This window comes from Cuculus canorus, chromosome 7 (genome assembly GCF_017976375.1).
Source record: "Cuculus canorus isolate bCucCan1 chromosome 7, bCucCan1.pri, whole genome shotgun sequence".
Taxonomy (NCBI): Eukaryota; Metazoa; Chordata; class Aves; order Cuculiformes; family Cuculidae; genus Cuculus; species Cuculus canorus.
In genome coordinates, this window is record NC_071407.1 from 27734845 (window position 1) to 27756333 (window position 21489).

The 21489-nt window shown below is 41.9% G+C and overlaps 1 protein-coding gene across 2 annotated transcripts in view; it reads right to left on the reverse strand.

Moving 5' to 3' along the window:
- Positions 1-20633, reverse strand: part of OGDHL (oxoglutarate dehydrogenase L) — a 55788-nt gene extending 35155 nt beyond the window's left edge. Inside the window, exons 1-5 of one of the 2 annotated variants that reach the window (XM_054071951.1) lie at positions 20505-20633; positions 14708-14942; positions 7911-8090; positions 3973-4075; positions 688-803 (exon numbers count right to left, since the gene is read on the reverse strand). In XM_054071951.1, coding sequence (XP_053927926.1) covers positions 688-803; positions 3973-4075; positions 7911-8090; positions 14708-14914 — 606 coding nt within the window. In that variant the 5' untranslated portion in view covers positions 14915-14942; positions 20505-20633. Of the gene's footprint in view, positions 1-687; positions 804-3972; positions 4076-7910; positions 8091-14707; positions 14943-15124; positions 15265-20504 lie in introns of those variants that run through there. The other variant, XM_054071950.1, reaches the window with a different exon arrangement.
- Between the last annotated feature and the right edge of the window lie 856 nt (positions 20634-21489).

The window sequence follows — 21489 nt, forward strand, 5'->3', positions numbered from 1 at the left end:
CATTACCATGCAACAGAAATATCTACAAGTCCAGTACTCCAAAATCCTGGAAAAAGCACAGTTGGGAATATACAATACTTAGTACTTTACAAATCCATTACCATTGGAGTATTCCTCTAATTCTATTTATTCCTTTAAAATGACTTCACATGGCAAAACTGTATGACTTGTCAGATAGCGAGACTCTAGAAAAGCGACTGAGGATGGAAAACAAGAACCCTTGCTATCTGCAAGCTACAGCTGAGCTTTCACAAATTTGGTACCCAATCCTCATATTTTTACTCAGGTAAAAGACCCACTAAAGTAAGGCTCTGAGAGCAACATCCTGAGTACTGTATGCAAAGTTGTTTTATCTGTGATATGGCACTTAAAAAAAAGAAGTTTTAAAGGCTCTGCTTCTTTTAAACAACACTAGCTCTCTGCAGAACCAGGACCCAAATTATCAGTCCACCATATTCACTTCTTTTATACTCATCCTTAATTTGTGTGTTTCAGATATCCAGGCAATAAAACCAATGGTGCTGCCAACTCTAGAAACAGTACAAAGGTTATTTTTAACATCATTTTAATTCTTTTCATGCTCTATTAACAACTGACAAGTGACAAGCTCTTTGTGACTGACAAAGGGAAAAAGTTCACTTCGGCTTGGATGAAAACAACCACAAAATCAAAAAATGTCCCACTGACCTCTAGCCGTTTGATGATCTCTCGTAACGACAGACTGTTCTCATTTCCTCCTATGAAGGTGGTTGTAGGCAGCTGAAAGACTTTGTCCAAATCTGACTCATGCAAACCATAAAACCCTACAAAAGGAAGAAGTTGCCAAGCAGGGCAGGAGAGAAAAAGGAAACCAACATTGTTTTGAACACCACCACAAATTAAGTTTAATAAAGCAATATTAAGAAAGAACATATCAGATTAAAAAGTGGAAGTGTGAATACTTGGGAGGCATCCATTAGCACAGTGCACTTTAGTCTGGATTTTAAAATTAATGGTTTAATTAAATAGATATTACTTGATTTGAAGTACAAAACCATTCTTTCTTAAATGCTCACATAGAACAACTGAAATTAAAATCACCCAAATCTTTTCACATTTTACCATATCAGGGCATGTGCCATCAATTGTGATGCATGATTCTGTGTAATTCTCCATATTGAATCCTGCACTTCACTGTTGAGCAAAATAACTAATTTCTTTCTTGCTCTATCATGAGCAACAAATATCATGAGAACATCTTTGTCTTTATAGGGAAGTTAAGTTTTAAACAACCATGTCATGACCTGTACTCTATTTCCCAGTCGGCGACCTCTTATAAAACACACACAGTCACAAATAAACAAGGACTTGTTTAAGCACATCATCCTACCTTGATTTAGACACACCTCAACTTGTTCTGGCTGAGAATATGATATAAGAAAATCTTTTACTTAACTGTTACACAGTTTCAAAAGTCAAAATACACAACAGGCAAGACTGAAAGACTGATATCAATGCAAGTTAAAGGCTGTGCATAATAAATTTTAATCTAGATCTGTTAAATGAAGGAAGGAAAAATTGCTTCTAACAACCTTAAGAAACAAAAGTACAAGAACTTACAATAGACATTACACATAGTTACAGAAACTTATATATACATAAAAATCATATGCGTGCATGTGCACACGTAAAAATATTGTAAAAACTGAAAAGTAGCTTCTCAATTTTTAATTCTGAACTCTTTATACTGGTTCTGGATAAGTCACAGGCATCCACTTCAACCCCAATCTAACAGCCTGCACATAACTCTGAATTCAATATAGAATTGTGCTCCGTATGCTCTGCTCAATGAATTTTCTGATGATGAAAGTGAAGAATCCAAAGATTACAAATAATGCAACTCAGCAATTAAGCGGAAGTCAGGCCATAGGAGGGCATTGCCACCATTTTTACTACATAGCACCACCAGCCATAATGCATTTTCAGTTTTAAAATAATATCTATTTAAAAATAATAGTTTTAAAAATAGCTTTAATAATATATTGAAGTGTCAAATCCAGAGTGACCAAAAAAAGTGTTTGTGTACCACTTTCTCCTTCTTGGTACTGTAATAGGTTTTTCCAGCAGCAAATTAATTCCGATTTTCTATAATGCTAAAAAAAAAAAAAAGAGAGAAAGAAAAAAAGAAGGAGGGGGAAGTGATACAGGAATGTTTCAGTGTCACTTGAAACAAAGCAGTGCTACCATCCCATTTTTTTAATGTTTTATTTCCTTTGCTGTCTTTCTCTTAGACCTCAAGGGCTCGTCATGTTCTGTCATGCAAAAAACAGGGATGATGTGAGCACACTCAGAACATCTGTGCTTTGTCCTGCAGCGCTGCCTGTTCACTGTAGTATCACCTTATGCTTAAAGAGATACAACCCTACTGAAATCTAAGAGCTCCTGAACGCAGTTCTGGAACTAGAATTGCACACAATACTACGGTTGTAACCAGCAGCATTTTTAGAAGCAGCTGCCTGAAGAAACTTCCTACCAGAAGGTTTCTAAAATAAGGAAAAGGGAGAATGGGAGAGAAGGAACACAGAAAAATCAAACCCTAAAATATTTTCTGTATTACTTGAGACCTTTTAGAAGTTTCCTGCCTGGAACATCCAAAGATAGGCAAGATTTGGGATCCTTCTCTCTTTTGCTGTGCAAGGCTAGGTTGGAAATTTTGGTTTTCCTCACAAACTGAAGTATTACCTCCCATATGCTAACACATCCCCCCATCTTATTCTGAGGTCTCACACATTTTCCCTAAGCTCACAAGGGCTCAATATGACACTTTCTGATCAGTCACCACACTCTGGACTGACCTGTCTGCAGGGTTTAAAGGAATTGGTAGCAATATGCCAGCAATCACCCATGCTCCAAACAAATTCTGTTCAAGCAGTAAACATCAAATGTATTTTCTAGCAGGTACTTTCCTTTAATCAAAGCTGACAAACTTCCCTGATTTGTGTAAGCACCTCTCTATTTACAGGCTTAAGTAATCCGACACCTTCCTATGACCAAAGCTCAGAACTGCTTCCTTCCCTACTGCCAGAAACAGAAAACAAAGCAGCAAAGAGGCAGTAGATGAACTTAAGAGTAAAATCAAGCAGAACATACTTTTTATCTACTACTTGCACTGTGTTTTATTTCTGGTCCAGAAAGCTTCCTCACATATCAGAGAAAAATTGATTCAGCGTCTTTATCAAGTAGAAAACCACCTCTTAAATCAGATAGACTGAAGAGTAGAGAAAAATCAATCAGATGGGTTTTTATTCAAACAGAGAGGAGCAAAGAAATTGATCAGTGCAATTTTGCAAAGATGTGCCCTCCTAGCAACCACAACAACCTCTGCAAAAGCAGCCCCCTGTGGATTACACTCATCCAGCAGTAAACTAAAATGATCACCGTTGGATTATATAGACAAGCTAAGGATTCTCCACTTAGTGTTCACTTCTCGAGATTTCAAGTTATACAGAAGGAATAAGTACCAGAAGGTAGAATCCAAATTTGGTAGGAAATTTACCCTAAGTTCCTCTATCCAGCATTTTGTTCATTGCTTGTTTTTCCTATTAACTCACCTTCAGAAGTCCCTAGTTCACATAAGTATCAAGCATAACGGTATCAAAGTAATTTACATCACCAGAATCTTAGCCTAATGAACTGCTAATATTAATTTCTGGTGTGGTTCAAAAACATAAGATTTGGGGGTTTTATGAACTGTTGATAATGTTCACTCATCGGAAGGTGAATTCGCAGGAATCTCACCTGTGATCTCAGAGCAGAAATTCCACTGTCCTGAAAGCTGAGCCTCCTTACAGACGCTCAGAGAAACTATTTCATTGTATCAGCAACCAGAAAAGGCAGAACTTTCCCTGAAATTGTCTTATTAAATCACCTCAGCCCAATGAGATGAGAGAGATAAATGACCTTTGGGAATAATAAGGAATACAGTGTACGCACCAAGTTTATCAATTGTAGTGATTAAGTCAGATGGAACAAACGAATCCAAATCTGCATCCAGAATTCCAAGGGGATCCAGCTGAGCCACGTGATGACCGCGAATCTAAAAAAGGGGGAAAGGGAGAGAAAAATGAAATCACATTAACAAAAGTCAGACAATGGGAAAAAGTCACTGACATAGAATCACAGAATGCTTTGGGTTGGAAGGGACCTTTAGAGATCATCTAGTCCAATGTCCCTGCAGTAAGCAGTGACCTCTTCAACTGGATCAAGGTCACTCAGAGTCCCATCCAGCCTTTTACAGATGAATATATGAATATTTTTTCCTTAATATTTTTCTTTTTAAAGACAAATTCAGATCACTTGGGTAGAAATTCATTCACACTACTATTACCTATAGGTTGGTCAGTCTCAGCTCTGTGCCAGGCAAGATCATGGAGCAGATCCTCCTGGAAACTGTGCTGAGGCACATAGAAAACACAGAGGTGATTAGTGACAGCTGACGTGGGTTCTCTAGGGGTAAATCAGTTCTGGAGTCTTCAACACACGAAGGACATTGATCTGTTAGAGCAAGTCCAGAGGAGGCCACGAAGATCATCTGAGGATTTGAGCACCTCCCACACAAGGACAGGCTGAGAGAGTTGGGCTTATTGAACCCAGAAAAGAGAAGGCTCCGGAGAGATGCTATAACAGCCTTCCAGTACTGAAAAGGGGCTACAGGAAAGGGGTGGCGGGGGGAGCTCTTTATCAGGGAATGCAGGGATAGGACAAGGGAGAATGGTTTTAAGCTGAGGATAGATTTAGATCAGATATTAGGAAGAAATGTTTTCCTGTGAGGGTGGTGAGGCACTGGCACAGGTTGCCCAGAGAAGTCGTGGATGCCCCCTCCCTGGAGATGTTCAAGGCCAGGTTGGATGAGGCTCTGAGCAACCTAATCCAGTGGAAGGTGTCCCTGTCCATGGCAGGGGTTCGGAACTGGATGGGCTTTAAGGTCCCTTCCAACCCAAACCGTTCTATGATTCTATCTTAATTTTCTCTGATAAAATATCTTAATAAACTGCAATATTAATAATGAATTCCATCACACAGCAATAGAGCACAATTGAAGTGTTGTTCACCAAGAAGTGGCTTGTAAAAACAATATTCAAATGTCTGCATTTGCAACTGAGTTCATAACAAAATGCATTCCACTCCCAAGCAAACAGACATATAGCACTTCTTTTAGAACTACCAGCCCTGTAAATTCAGTCTGGCCTCTGAGATTGTTTGCATCTCATGAATCACCAGTAATAAAACTCTGACAGGCCAAATGATGCCCAGGGCAACATCTGTGCCACCTCATTGTTCACAGCGGCGCAGTCTATCTGACTGGAACTAAGCAAACAATTCTCTCAAGCATCATCAACAGGAAAGAATTCACCTCCCTAAACTACATCTGCCCTGCAGTACTAGTAGGAAGAGGAGTAGCAAGAACATCAAAAGTCTGAAGAGCAAATCAGTAAAGCACTATATTACACTCCAGAAGCAGTTCGGTGTTTTCATTAAAGACAGAATTTTCCTCAATATCAAGCTATTTTTTAATAACTTCTTCTTTCAGTGGATACAGAAAACAGTAACAACTGCAAAAATCAGAGATCAACCTTGTGAAAATACATGCATGGAAAATTCTCATCAATTGTCATCAATCTGACTAAAAGCCAGTACAGATTACCTGAAACTAGACTTTAAAATCATATTTTCAAAACACATGTTAAAAAAAAAAATCTCCACATTATAAAAGAGTCAAGAAATTAATTTATCTAGACTCATTTTTGTTAAGCACACACATATCCTTCTTTCAGTGTGGCCAGTACTCTGCATGAGAAAAAGCAATAGATTAACTGCCTTTTTGGAAGAGCAGCTCAACAGACCACAAAAACTGTTAAGATACTGACAGGTCTGAGAAATGAAAATTTTGTATCCTTCTCCATTTCATTTCATTATCAAGCAAAGGAAGGTCACAAATTGCTCATATCATTTCAACACTGAATTTAGAGGGTATTAAATATCTTTTAAAAGCAGCTGATTGCTGTAGATAAACCTATTTCATTGTGTATCACAGACTGCCTGCCATTTATTCAGACATTTCTATTCCATCCCTTGAGTCAAATGGTGCACTCTTTCCAACATAAGAAACAAAATGGCAACCCCAGAACTATTTTCACGTAAATGATGTCAACGCAGCCTGACGTTCTCCAATTTTCTCTAATTCTACAACAGATTTTTACTGCACAAAAGTGAACGGGCTGAAGTGGTTGTTTTCTTCATTACTATTTCTAAGTAAATTTTGTATTTTCTCTATATTCACAAGCCTTTCTAGTCTTTTAGACCTCCAACAGCTGGATTACCGGGGTTTATATCTGAATCAATGGTGACAACGCAACACGAACAGAAAAGGGTTTTGTAAAGTTCTTCTATTCTTCTGATGACAGCAAACAAGAGTTAAAGTTCTTAGTGTGGGGCAGAACAGATGTGTGATCAAACTGTGGTAAACTACTTGGAGAGTTAAATACTTATTTAAAAAAAGACAAATCCCCACAATTTAAAAATCAAACTGGAATATTTTGCTCAACACAGACCTAATGTTTGGTTTTATTTTTCACACCGGTTTTAGGACTTCTATTGAAATTAAGTTATTCAGCACTAGTCTAAATAAAAATGTGTAAACTTATTTTATACTTGGAAAATATCCAACCCAACCAATGTGATATTTCCAAAGTCCTTCTTCTAAAGGAAAAGGGGAAAGTAGACTTTATTTCTTAATTTAATAAAAGGGTTAAACAAATCTGAGCGTGAAACAAAGTCAACTTTGATGTATAGCTTTCTAAAAGAAATTCATCAAAGATGACTCAAACTCAGTACCTTCAGCCTCCCAAAATTCAACTTCTGGTTAATTCATTATTGCTCCCCCCTCTCTTTACCAATAATCCCACTCAAATCAATCTAAAAATTCACACTAGATGTACAAGGCATGCACATCTCCCCCTTTCTTGAAAAAGGTAGTAACATTTAGAACTGTAATACAAACGTCCCCAGAGGTAAAGACAGATTTGGTTCATGGAAAAGTTTGCTGCTGAAGAGAGAAAAGTTCTTATTTCACTGCATAGATCAGGAGATTCATTAGTATAGCCAGGACAACTCCTCGTATATGAAGCAAAACTATTTTAGATAACTTAGTCTTCCAATTTTGTTGAGTAACCTACTGAATCAGAGAGAGATGCACACAAATCTTAACACGGTCAAGGGAGCCAAAGAATAGTAAAGGCCAAGCTCTGACATGTTTGGCTCCTGCTTATGGTAAATGGGCAAAACCCAATGGATTCATGCTCCCTTTCACAAACAACTATCTCTGTAAAGAGCTTCTACATTAAGTCAGATGACCAGCATCAAGGCTGTGGGTAAGCCAGAGGAGAATCCCAGTCTGAATCCACGAACTCTGTGTTCACACACTGCAGAGAAGAAATGATTATCTAGTTCAAGACCTTTTGGATCAGAAGCAAGACAACAGGCAAGAGGTGGTGCTGGCCTCTTCTCCCAAGTGACAACAGGTGATAGGACAAGGGGGAATGGTCTCAAGCTCTGCCAGAGGAGGTTCAGACTGGATATCAGGAAAAAATTTTTCACAGAAAGGGTCATCGGGCACTGGCAGAGGCTGTCCAGGGAGGGGGTCGAGTCATCTTCCCTGGAGGTATTTAAAAGATGGGTAGACGAGGTGTTCAGAGACATGGTTTAAGTGCCAGAGAGGAATGGTTGGATTCGATGATCTTAGAGGTCTTTTCCAACCTGGTGATTCTATGATTCTAAGAGTTAAAATCAGAAGACAAACAAGACATAAAAAGGAAGAAAAAGGTTGTTGGCAAAGGAGAGGCCCTCCCATGTCTACCCCACAGCACATTTACCTGGTATGCTCTTATTAAAGACTGCACAGCAAGGTGATCTTCAACAAGCTTTTCAGCTTTACCCGGTGTCTGGGCCAGGCCATGGCTCTGAAGAAACGATGCCTTTCTTTCCAACTGATCTGGCAGCTGCGGATCATATGCTTGGCCAGCATTAGCATTTCGGAAAAACAAATCCCAGGACTGGACACATGTACAGAAAAGGAAAGAAGGAAAATTTATTACCTCAAACAGAAGTCTCAGCCAAAAGCAGCTCCTTCAAGGCACAGATGGTACCTCACTACATTACATTATTAAGAACCCCTAATAGCCAGCAAAAGGAAACCACTGATATCTCCACATCTCAGTAGCAACTGTGTGTTTCATTTACACACAGCACTTTTCATCTTATTCCTTACCCTGAGCTTGCTCAGTAAAACTCTCCAGCACACAGGAGTGCAAAGCATCTTCGTGCATTATTCATTCACACAGCTCTTTTTAACTGTGATGTTTATTCAGGCACCCAGTAATGGGTATGATATTATGCTGCTGGTAAAGAGATATCAAGCCTATAAAACTGAGAACTTTAATAAATGAAATTAAGTCATTCCTTTAATGATACCTAAAGAATTTATGATACTTCAAGACACTCACTGAATATGCTAAATCAGAAACAGTCCTTAAGGGCCTTTCTGGAGGAAACTATTTAAATCAATTAGAGCTTTTCTCAGTGAGGCTTCTGGTCCAAGATCCTTTCCTCAGGAGCTTAGGCTTCCTTACCATGAAAGAGATTCTGGATCTGGTTTCAGGTGCAAACCATAACTTTAGAAGAGCACCTATTTCAGAAAATGAATCACAACAAATGAAAGATCCCTTTATTCCCATCTGTACTTTTACACAAGCCACCTGTTCCACATATGCCCAAATCTGGCTTTCCTGAACTGTCTCCATTCTGATGGGGTGGTCACTGTCCCAGATTAGAGTGGAATTAGACAGATGGATGCCAAGAGACATCAGCATAATGGCATAAAACATTTGAAATGATCATACCCAACAAAGAAAGAAGACTGCACTAGCAGGGGACGGACCAATACCTGTGCTTAGCTTACAGTTTCCATAAAAGCTAACAAACACACATTCATAAAACACTTTCCTCAGATTGGCTAACTTAGGAAAGAAAGGAAGCTATTTCAAAACTTTAAAATCTTTGTGACTGGAATAGAACTGTAAAAGCTAAATTTCATCTTGTACAGTGCACGTTATTTACCACAGCTACCAACTTGGAACTAAAGCATTTCAAGGAACTACTGCCACAAAACCCAAAAGTAGCCCAAAGATTTCAAATTAAAAAGAACATCACTTAATATATTCATTACAGAATACACAAAAAATCAAAATAATCTACTACCAATACTGCATGCCAGAAAAAAATCATAAAATTCTGTTTTCATTAACAAAAAGTCTTCATATTGAAATTTCTACAAGCTGTAAAGTATTCAGAAACACTATGAGAAGGACAGCATACAAGAGCTAACTGTCACTCAACCTTCCAAATTCAAAGTTATGGATTGGGGGCGATACATTCTACCTGTGGGCAGGAATATCACCATTAACAGCAAGCCACTTATGAGAAACACTGCTTTAACGCACCTCTCTTACTTCTTTATTAATACAAAGCTGTTACAAACAGAATAAACCTAATTTATAACTCTGCTCTTACACAGATTTAGCTAAACATAGCCTAACTTTTAAATGCCATGACAAATTAAGGCAGACAGATCATGTATGGTGGTCAGTTCCAGACATACTGATAACGAACCCATTCCTCCTCCCTTCTCTCATTTATATCCCTTCCCTACATTCTTACCTTTACATCTTGCTAGTAATGCCAAGGATAGAATTCTGAATTCATACCATATTTTATATGCTATAAAAGGTCTACAAGAGTTTATTAGCATGACTGCATCTCCTCTGGTATTCTCTCTATTCTTACACATTCTTACCCCATATTAAGAACAGTATTGTTATTCCATGCCCATAAAGCACCCAGTCTGAGTGTCTGCAGATCCCAGGCAGTGAAAAACAGACTACAATCCCTTCATGTTACAACTAAGGCTACTTAGACTGGAGGAATTATTTTGGCAACACACAGTTATTAACTACCATTATATTAGGAAATGCCAAACACATCTGGATCCAAGACAAACCTGATATTTGGCATTCACTCAAAGGTTTACTAAAGAATAGGCTTTGCTTATGTTAAGGTTCCTTCTTTGCTTTTCACACCATCGTGGTACACATACGGTGATGATAATACAAATATTACTTTGTTGACTCTAAAGGTTTTCACAGCACAGTCCCACAAAGAACTGAATATGGTCTTAGACAAATACTCTGGTGAGGCAGATGCTATCGAAATCCAAACAGGCTTGCCTAGCACACAACCTGCTTAAGGAGAATAAGCATAAGGCCCTTTCTTTATGCAAATTCACAAATATAAGGAAATAACTTCAAAATGTCTACATCTGAAGATGCAGTCAGCTGGGATAAAAGGAACCCACGCTATTTGTTCATATCGCATTTTTTAACTTATTGATTTGTCGGGCAGGCTTGACATTTGATCAGAGGGGAGGGAAAATACATCATTTGGCTACAGAAAATTAGTTTCTTCTAGATACACATCCATCAAAGCCTTTACAAATTTCTGTAGTGTCTTTCAAGATTGATACCAGATTATAGTCTCCAAGTCTTGTGTATCAATGTCAGACTTTGGCACCTGCATTTGCCACGTGACTGAACAGACACAATTCCTGTTTGGTCTCCCAGCAAGCCTTGCAAATTAGCAAAGTTCCTTAAGAAAACAGTAGAGGAGACATAACTAGAAAATATATCTGTAAAAAATAAATTAGTATAGTGATACATGATACACTCGCTTTTTTTACCCTGTCAGCATATCTATATTGTAGTTAACTATTATTTTCTCAAGTAACATAAAATTCAAGTGATTCACTGCCAATATTCTACTCTCCTATAATATAGTGTTGCACTTCAAATAACAAGTAACATACTAGTTATCCTGATGGTAGAGCTGCTGCATACAGGGTAACATGTAAGACATTATGTACATAATATCCAACCATGCAGTTTCGTAATTAATCTTGTGATAGTAATAACTGAAACTTGTCAAGCTTCTCGCTTATGATCTATGGCCCTGACACCAAGCTTCAAGAAGAAATAATGATGCCTTCTTCAGAGCCCACATCATTTTATTCGGATTGTTGTTTTGGCTCCTGTAAGGATAGGAAATTCAAAAGACAAGGAAAAGAAGGAAAATCATCAGGAATGGATTTGCACAAAAAGCTCCTATAGATATAAATGCATATTCTGGGACATGGAACCATGTTATACATAGAAAGGAGATTCGAAGAAAAACAGGAACACTGACTGCTTATTGGAATGCGACAGTCATCTTTCAAGCAGTTTTAAATAAGCTACCCTGGGAAGACACATCCAGTCAAATCTTCTGAGGGGAAAATAATTTGAGGAGCCTTGATTAATTGCAGTTTCTAAGTAGAAATGCATCTAGAATGATTTTTAAAGCCCAGGAAAAATAAAGCATTTACTTCATAACCTAGAAGGCACATCCCTCTAGCAAGGAGGATATACCCAAAAAAAAGAAACATGGGGGAAAAATAGGAAATAAAGAGGAAAAAGAAGACAGAGAATGTGATGTCTAAATGCCTAGCACAAATTGACTCTCTAAAGCATGCTGGACATACTGGATAAAACAATGAAATATGAGTAGCCTGCTGAGAGAGTTAAATTCTTAGCAATATCATAACCAACACTACATAAGCCGTTGGTGTCTCTTGACAATATTTTCCAACACTTTCACCACTTTGAACAATTTCTTTCAACAAAAATCTTGGGTAGGTATTTTCAGCTTTCAGTTGATGATATTAGATGGTTTTCAAGAAACCAAAAATTAATTTTGTTGACGGAACAAACTAAAATTAATCAGCATCATTCTCTTCCCTATCTTTTTTTTCCCTAGGCTGTAAAAACTCCTATTATTTAGGCAAGAACAGCTGTAAAATAATGCACAACACCTATCAATCATGCTCCTTTAAGCCCCATAAACCAGGCACACACTGAATTTAGAATCGCAGAATAAAAGAATGGTTTGGGCTGAAAGGGACCTTAAAGGTCATCCAGTTCCAACTCCTTGCCATGGGCAGAGACACCTCCCCCTACATCAGGCTGCTTAAGCCCCATCCAACCTGGCCTTGAACATTTCCAAGGATGGGGCAGCCACCACTTCCCTGGGCAACCTGGGCCAGGGCCTCACCACTCTCACTGTGAAGAATTTCTCGTCTAATCTAAATCTTCCTCCTTCCAATTTATAGCTGTTCCCCCTCATCCTGTTCCTACATGCCCTTGTAAAAAGCTCTCCCACCCCCAGCTTTCTTGTAGCACCCTTCAGGTACCAGAAGGCCGCTATAATGTCGCCTCGGAGCCTTGTCTTCTCCAGGCTGAACAACCCCAACTCTCTCAGCCTGTCCTCATAGCAGAGCTGCTCCAGCTCTTCAGTTTTAATTCACTTCATTGCTGTTGTAAGTATATTACACATAGTTAACCTGGAAAAGAATTCACACGTTTTTAAATGCATCTTGAATTACCTGGGACCCATTCCCAAGTCTACACCCTACTCCACCAGTACATTCAAAATGCTGTCAATTCATTTCTGCTGATTTATTGGTCACTGTTCAACCCACAAACTGCATCACCTCACTAGGATCCATTGCCAGTCTTTTGGCAGGATTTTTCGCATTCTTACCGGCTTCCAAGCATGAGCAAAAAAGCAGGCAGGTCTAAATTTAGCAGGAACCTTTTCTCTTTCCTGGGATGGTTGTATTGGAATGTTCTCCACTGCCGCAGAGGCCGCTCTGGCAGCCCCAGCTGCGGATGGGGTTGGCCATTCAGCACCCTGGCCAGCTCCCCTTCCAGCAATGCCGATCGCACCGCCCTCGCGTTAATTCATCCAGGTTTATGTCCCCTGGGAAAATCCAAGAGTCTGAATAGGGCATTTCCCTAAAGGAAAGACGGTCGTTACAAGTCGACTTAACGTAAATAAAACAAGATGTCACCACACACGCTCCTTAGGCATTGAGTTTATCCCTTTCGGCATCCTCAAAATAAAGGGTTAATATCAATCTGTAGCACCGATTCAACATGACAGCTTCTGGAAAATTCACAGAATCATAGAATAGTTTGGGTTGGAAGAGACCTTAAAGATCATCTAGTTCCAACCCCCCTACCATGGGCAGGGACATCCCACTGGATTAGGCTGCCCAAGGCCCTACTCAACCTGGCCTTGAACACCTCCAGGGATGGGGCATCCACAGTTTCCCTGGGCAACCTGTGCCAGTGCCTCACTACTCTCATGGTGAAGAAATACTTCCTTATGTCTAGCCTAAATCTGCCCCTCTCCAGTTTATACCCATTGCCCCTAGCCCTATCACTATATGCCTTTGTGAACAGTACCTCCCCAGCTTTCTTGTAGCCCCTTTCAGGTACTAGACGGTTGCTATAAGATCTCCTTGAGCCTTCTCTTATCCAGGCTGGACAAGCCCGACTGTCTCAGCCTGCCATATGGGAGCTGCTCAGTACGTCCATACAACATGCTACCCTGCTCTACACCGGCTGGAACTTTAGCTGGCAGTCACACAGGAAGGAATTGAAGACAGATGGGATGAGAACAGGAGCAACCCCTGGAGAAGGCCTCTCCAGTTTAGAGTTAAGGTGTAACACAGATCTGGGATCTATGTGCTATGTAAATAACATTCAGTCTTCAGGGTTGTCATTGCATGTGTCACTTTCCAACAAGACTAAACTCATAAGCAACATCCAAAAAAACTGGTTTTTTGGCCTCCTTTTTTTACCTCAACATGCGTTACTCCAGATAATCGGACTTAGAGTGACACTTTGATGTACGTGCCTCAACAACATGGGAAACACATAACCAATTTGGTAAACATTTTGGGCACAATCACATTACTTCTCTAGGAAATGACTTGTCTGTCCTAGAATTTATCAGACTTCTCATCAGTTTCTTAAGTTACTCCACATGTATCACCATAAAAGAGCCTTCCTTGTCAGCAGAAAGCTTGTTAAAAATCAAGTCTCTGTATTCTGCTCACGAGAAAGCACTCGGGCAATAGATTTAAAGTTAAAAACGCAAAGAAATCATTGTCACCCAGAGAGAGGGGGACAGACAGGACAAAATACCTTTCAAGATACTTCAGAAGGCTTTTCTGACAATTTCAGATTCAGTTTTAAGGCTTTAGCTTCCACAGCTACCTAAGGGGAACTGAACATTCATCTTCTTCAGTTCGTTTAGATGCAACAACATCAACACATACTACTTAAATAGAACACATCCTCTGATTCAAATTTGTTACAACAAACCAGAACATTCAAAGTATTTTATTCCTTGGCTCTTCTTCCACATGTTAATAATTCCTTAACAGACTGCTCAAAGAGCATTTCCATGGAGAAACACTGGAAGTTTCAGAACAGCACACTATTTCTGGTCTGCATGTCTCATTCCTTCCACTCAGCCCATCCCACCTGTGGCTCCTCTGTACTTTTTCTGCTGCAATATCACATCTCACAACAATAAATATACGGGAAATGAGTTTCATGTTTTTCATTTCATACAAGATCTTTTTCTGGGCTTTATATAAAACAAGTTTAAAAAGAAAAATACTGATTCCACCCTTAAGCTAATATCATCACTTGCAGTCAACTTTTAGACTTACCTTATGTACGCTTTTAGGGTTTTCAAGCCATGCGTAATACATTTCCTCCACATAATTTGAATTACTCCCACTCAGGAATGGTTCTGAGGTTCCTGATGAAACATACCGCCGGCCATGTAAAAATACCCTTCTGGCTATTTCTTGCTTTTCCAGAAGTTTAATGCCACGCCACTTCAGCGTAGCGGCGAACAACTTCAGATGACTCATGTTTGTTTATTAGATAGGAGATCCAAGTCTATTAATAAGACAAAAACAAATCTAATCAGAAAAAGAGCAAATAAACTGCAGACACGCTTCAGTCTCACAGTGAAAACTGAGGTTTATGGCTGGAGTGCTCCTCAACAAAGCTCAGGCCTAGGCATGAAGTTCTCTTCATGAGAGAGGCCACTCCACAACTGATTGCAGAGCTACACTTACAGCAGCGCAAGGGTTGCAGATGGCCATCCCCACATCAATCAGTTCACTTCACAGCTTCTGTAACTGATAACATCAACCTGGTTCCTGAAGCAATGACGATACCACTTGTACCACAGGGTCCCTGAGCCCTGCTTCCCTGAGAACAAATGACTCTTCTAATCATTGACTCTCTAGAACTCCTGGCAACCGTAACGGCTGTCTCAGATGTAGAAAGCTGTGGCCTCTTACAAAGCCCAGCTGGGGTAGGTTCAGTAAACACCATCAAATGCAAACACAGTGGTTGAAGAAAAGCCTGCTCCCTCAAATTTATGTCATCGATAATGGAGCTCACAAAATAATTAAAAGTGGTAGTTAAGTGTTCATGTTGGCATTCGCCTTCAACCATACAGTGTTACGCTAAGAAAATATCCCATTTAATTTGCTTTCCTAACTAGCAACATTTATCTTGTACTTCCGACGACCTCTTACAAGGTTTTTAATGAGGAGAGCAGATTCTCTGTAATTTTGGACACCATGAGGGTTGAACCATGGGAATACTGAACACCATCAGCTCCAGCGCTAGCAAAGGGAGTCAAAGCTCACCTTCAAAATAAAAAGAACAAATGTAGCTTACAGTTAGACCAACAATAGTATAATCTCAATGCTACAGTTGCTACAATACAAAAGGAATAGGAATAACGTCAAAAGAAATCATTAGTGGTGCTTTCACTTTGAAAGTATTTGGAAAGCTACATGAACACAACAGAGAGAAGACTAACTAAGAGGAAGAAAAATTCAGGTTTAACTCTGAGATATCTCTGTTTTCTTGCCCATCTAGAGAAATAATTTCTTTGGTTAGAAAGTGATATCCAAGGCTTTTGTTGTTTAGTGAGACTAGTTGAACAATTACTAAAAGTAAACAAAAGTATTGAGCTGTGAAATGAACTTTAAAGTGTTTTTAAAGCAACACTGTCATTTTGAGTCACAGATTAAACCTGATGTTACCTATTACACGTAAAGACAGTTTTATCTCTAATTCAGAAATAGATGCCTTGAAAATTCTGTATAAACACCTTCTGTACAGAAATCCCATTAAATTACTTTCTCCCTATTTTCCTCTTCCGCCTCTCACTCCAAAAAATGGAAATATATGGTTATTTATTTTTAATCAGGCAATTTAAAAATTAATATTGATCTTAAGTAAAAAGTAAGAAAAAGGGTTGTATTAAATAAACCAGGATTACTGCATGCTCTCCTCTGGAAGCACAGTTTTAAGACGATACTTTAAACTCAACACCTATTTTGAAAACAGCTGACTGGATCAGTTTCCTCCTCACTGACTTTAACCTGCATCATTCTGGCAGTAAACTCTCCTCCTCTGTCACATCAAAGTCCCTTGTCTCCTCCTTCCAGCCTCTTCACTCTCACCCACTACCAGATCCAACCATAAGCTTGTAACACCTCTGCCACCACCCACTTTCTGACTTTTCAAAACAAGCACTTGTTCACATTCACCACGGTGCCCAGATACATGGAAAGTATTCTCCCAGGGCAGTACCACCACAACTAGTATATAATCCTCCTTTAAAGCTGCAAAACCCCCAAAACCACACACTCCTCTCTCCCCACTTGGCATTTTCAGCAAGTGGGCAGTGGTTAGGCTACCAGTCTGCTGAATCCTCTATACATTAGCATTATTTCCCATTTCCTATTTCACAGTCTCAAAGCCTATTACAAGGCTGATTTCCTCCTGTGTGTGATTAGGGCTCCTAGGCAACTGTAGGGACATAAATACTACCAGCACCGTTTTATCAGCACCGTTTCAAAAGCAGATTAAGTCCTGCAGAAGCTCAGAGCAACTGGGACAACAGTGACAGGGTAAATGTATCGTCTGCATACATAATTCTCTTTGAGATGAAACAGCACTAAGAGTGCTATGTGTGCATCAGGCTGTTTTGCAAAACTTTAGATGATTTGGTCAGAAGGTAAAATTCAAGTTTTAGACAGGCTGAGAGAGTTAGGGTTGTTCAGCCTAGAGAAGAGAAGGCTCCGGAGAGACCTTAGAGCAGCCTTCCAGTGCTTTAAGGGGGGCTACAGGAAAGCTGGGGAAGGGCTCTTTATCAGGGAGTGCAGAGATGGGATGAGGGGTAACGGTTCTAAGCTGAAAGTGGGGAGACTGAGATGAGATCTTGGGAAGAAACATTTTTGTGTGAGGGTGGCACAGCTTGGCAAGAAAAATCATGGCCCATCCCTGGAGGTGTTCAAGGCCAGACTGGATGCGGCTTTGAGCAACCTGATCCAGTGGGAGTTGTCCCTGCCTATGGCAGGAGGGTTGGAACTGGATGGGCTTTAAGGTCCCTTCCAACCCAAACCATTCTATGATTCTATGATTTCACCACATTACATCAGTAAGGACTGAGAGGTCATCATGGCACTTAGGACTTCATGCTTTTGTCCATTCTGATAGAAATGATTACTCCCTGCAAATACCATGCTCTGCCACCAACTTTTGCACACATACCTGAGAGGTGGACACTCATCCCTCAAGAGTTACCTACCCTCACTTTAAGTGCTTTGCAAAGAGCTAGGAGAGATGGGAATGAGAGGAACATTTTTCTCAGCTGATTATACTACATTCTTCAGTACAGGTAATTTCACTTCCTAACATGTCTCGCTGGAGAACATGTAGATCTTTCTTCTAGCAGTTAGCAAAGAACATCTAGCAAAATAACAATTTGTCAGGGAGATTTGAAAGCAGATGCAAATGACATAAGACAGAAACAAAGAGCTATGTGGTACCAGTCCTTCCAGTTCCATTTACATTTCAAAATGGGATCAGAACCACACTTCAATTCGTAATTATTGAATACGCAATCTATAACAACACAGAGGTCACTCCTGTGAAAATATAAAGACCACAGGTGAAGAACACTATTATAAGAGACATTATTCCCATCTCATGAAAAAGTAATGCCTCCATTTTTGTACAGGTACGAAGCAAAAAGGGACAAAGCCAACAATCATGTAATTCCAGCCAGATTTCAACTGCAGATTGATTTCACCTAACAAAACTGGCTTCCTCCTCATTCTTCCTTTTTCACACACTGCTCTTCAACACAGATGTCAGCCGTCGGCAGCTAAACGAATTGGAGGCCACCAGCACAATCATAGACCATTCTGGCCCACTCAGCCTTGAGACTGTCAGTCAAAACTCAGCACACAACCCAGAAGTTAGGAACAGCTAGAATTGTTCCACTCTGCTATGTCTCCTAAATGAACCCTGAAATGAAACCAGTGATTGGCAAGGAACCATGCTGAGCTAAGAGCAAATAAAAGGAAGATATTAATTAAATCTTTACTGGAGGTCAAAAATAAGAAAGAAGCAGTGAACCAAAAGAACAATCTGATATTTAATGTACCAAGGGCTTAAACCAGTGGAAGTAAATGAAAGCCCTAAGCAGGTGGAAATTTCTGCAGCTGTTCTGCAGCATGGCACAGAATCACAGAATGGTTTGGGCTGGAAGGGACCTTAAAGCCCTGTCTAGTTCCAACCACTCTGCTGCAGGCAGCAACACCTTCTGCTAGATCTGGTTGCTAAAAAGCTTCATCTGACCTGGCTTTGAACACCTCCAGGGATGGGGCAACCATAACTTCTCTGGGCAATGCATGCCAGTGCCTCACCATCCTCATCTTGAAGAATTTCTTCCTAATGTCTAACCTAAATCTTCCCTCTTCCAATTTAAAGCCATTCCCACTCATCGCATCACTCCATGCCCTTGCAAAAAGTCCGTCCCCAGCTTTCCTGTAGCCCCATTTCAGTACTGGAAGGCTGCTGTAAGGTCTCCTTGGAGGCTTCTTTCCTCCAGGCTGAACAAGCCCAACTCTCTCAGTCCGTCCTTGTATGGAAGGTGATCTGGTACTCAGATCATTTGCATGGCTTCCTCTGGACTCACTCCAACAGATCATAAAGCTGATCCAGCTGAAGAAGTCACCGTGAGGGGGTTGGACTGGGTGACCTTCATGTTCCCTTCCAATCCAAATCATCCTATGATTCTAAGGTTTGAAGCCGCGCATTCACCATAAGGCACTCAGTATCAACCCTGGGCAATAGAGGCTTCTGCAATCAATAAAACTGCCCAGTATATTCCTCTGCTGTCAGAAAAAAAAAACAACTTGCCTTCAGTGGGTACCAAAGGGATAACACCACCACAGACTCCAGGCTACCAACATGTCATAAAAGAGCAGGGGGAAAATACCTGGAAGGGTTTGGTTTTATTCTCTGTCCTTGGCTATAACACAAGGTCACATCCAAAAGATGGGAAGTCAAGATAACCCTGATTTCAAACCTTACATGGGAACTTTAAAGGAGGCCAGATACCAACAAAACAGGACAGGGAAGCCCTCAGACTCAATAAAGGACTGCAGGAAGCACGCGCGGCGGGGAGGACACCTCTTCTATTAATGAAATATGATTAACATAGAATCATAGAATAGCTTGGGTTGGAAGGGACCTTAAAGATCATCTAGTTCCAACTCCCCTGCCACGGGCAGGGATATCCCACTGGATCAGGCTGCTCAAGGCCCCATCCAACCTGGCCTTGAACACCTCCAGGGATGGGGCTGCCACAGCTTCCCTGGGCAACCTGTTCCAATGTCTCACCACTCTCACGGCGAAGAAATTCTTCCTTATATCAGGCCTAAACCCGCCCCTCTCCAGTTTATGCCCCGTTCCCTCTCATCCTATCCCCACAATCCTTTATGAACAGCCCCTCTGCAGCTTTCCCGTAGCCCCTTCAGGTGCTGGAAGGTCGCCTTAAGGGCTCCTCGGAGCCTTCTCCAGGCTGAGCAAGCCCAACTCTCTCAGCCTGTCCTCATAACATGCATGATTTTAAAGAGAAATCTAATATATACGTATGAATATTGTGTACAAAAACCTGCCGCTCCTCACAATCGGGATCCCTGGTAGGCAGGCCGATCCCCTTGTGTCTCCACACGGAAATTCAGGGGTGCCTGGCTCTGTAAGATAACGCTGGCGTTAAGGAGGGGGTTTTATTCCCCATTTCAGTGACACAGCCACTGCCAAGCCCACCGCTAAACCGTGTCCACAAGCGCCACGTTCACACAATTCTCCCAGGGATGGAAATTCCACCGCTTCCCTGGGCAGCCTGTTCCGTGCCCGACAACCCTTCAGGAGGAGAAATTCTTCTCACAGTATCCAACCTAAAGCTCCCCTGACGCACACTGAGGCCGTTCCCTCTCATCCCATCGCCCGTTCCTCGGCAGAGCAGCCCTGCAGGCGCCTCGCCCTGCCCTTCCCCCGCTCTCCGGGGCCCTGCACGGGGGATGCTGACCCGGCAGAGCCGAGCCCCGCCGCCCCCCGCCTGTCGCGGCGCGCACAGACCTGACCCGGCGGCTGCGGCGCGGGCAGCGGCCTCACCGGCGTCACGTGCGGCGGGGCGGGGCTCCGGCACCGCGCCCCGGGACGCGCCTCCGCCTACTACAGGCCACGCCCCCATACGCTGTAGGCCACGCCCCCACCGCAGCACACGCCCTCCACGCGCAGCAGGCCACGCCCACACGCCCTGCGCGACGGGCCAAGCCCACAGACCAGAGACCCTCCGGCCACGCCACCTGCCCGCTAGGCCACGCCCCTATCTATAGGCCACGCCCACACGTCACGCCTTGCCCCACGCGATGCTCGAAGCCCGAGACCCGAGCCCGCCCAAGCCACTCCCCCATATTCCCAGGCCACTATGATTGCGCCATAGGCCACGCCCACCCGCCGCGCCCCATTAGGTGCTCCAAGCCCCCAGTCCAGGCTGCCACTCAAGCCACGCCCCCATGCGCTCCAGACCACGCTTCTCGCGTCACAGGCCACGCCCATACAAACGTGCGGCCATGTGCCACAAACCGCTGCTTTATCCCTCTACGCAATTGATTGGGCCACGCCCCCCTCTGCTATGCCACGCCCCTGTGCGCTTAAGGCCACGCCCCCACTTGCACCCTACCCCCAAGCCACGCCCCCCTCCCAGAGCCCCTCAGCGCTGGCGCCATGTTAGCTTTGACGCCTGCTGGGCTGGGGTGGCCACTCAGGCAGAAGGCAGGGGCATGTCCTGGTGCTCCAGCTGGGAATTCCTGGAAGACCCGTGGTTGCACCAGTTTCCTCTCCCAGTACACAGGAAAGTTGTCCTGGCTGCCCTGGCCATGCCATGGGGTGTCCTCCACAGGAGACCTGCCTGGCACAAAGGAAAATGTAATAAAATTAACATCTACCTGCAAGATTTCCAGGCGGTTGTCAAGAAAACCGGTGATGGAAGCAGCAACCTGTGCAGCTGCACAACATGAGGCGTTGCTGGGACATAAAAGATTGTCCTGGCCTTTAAGAC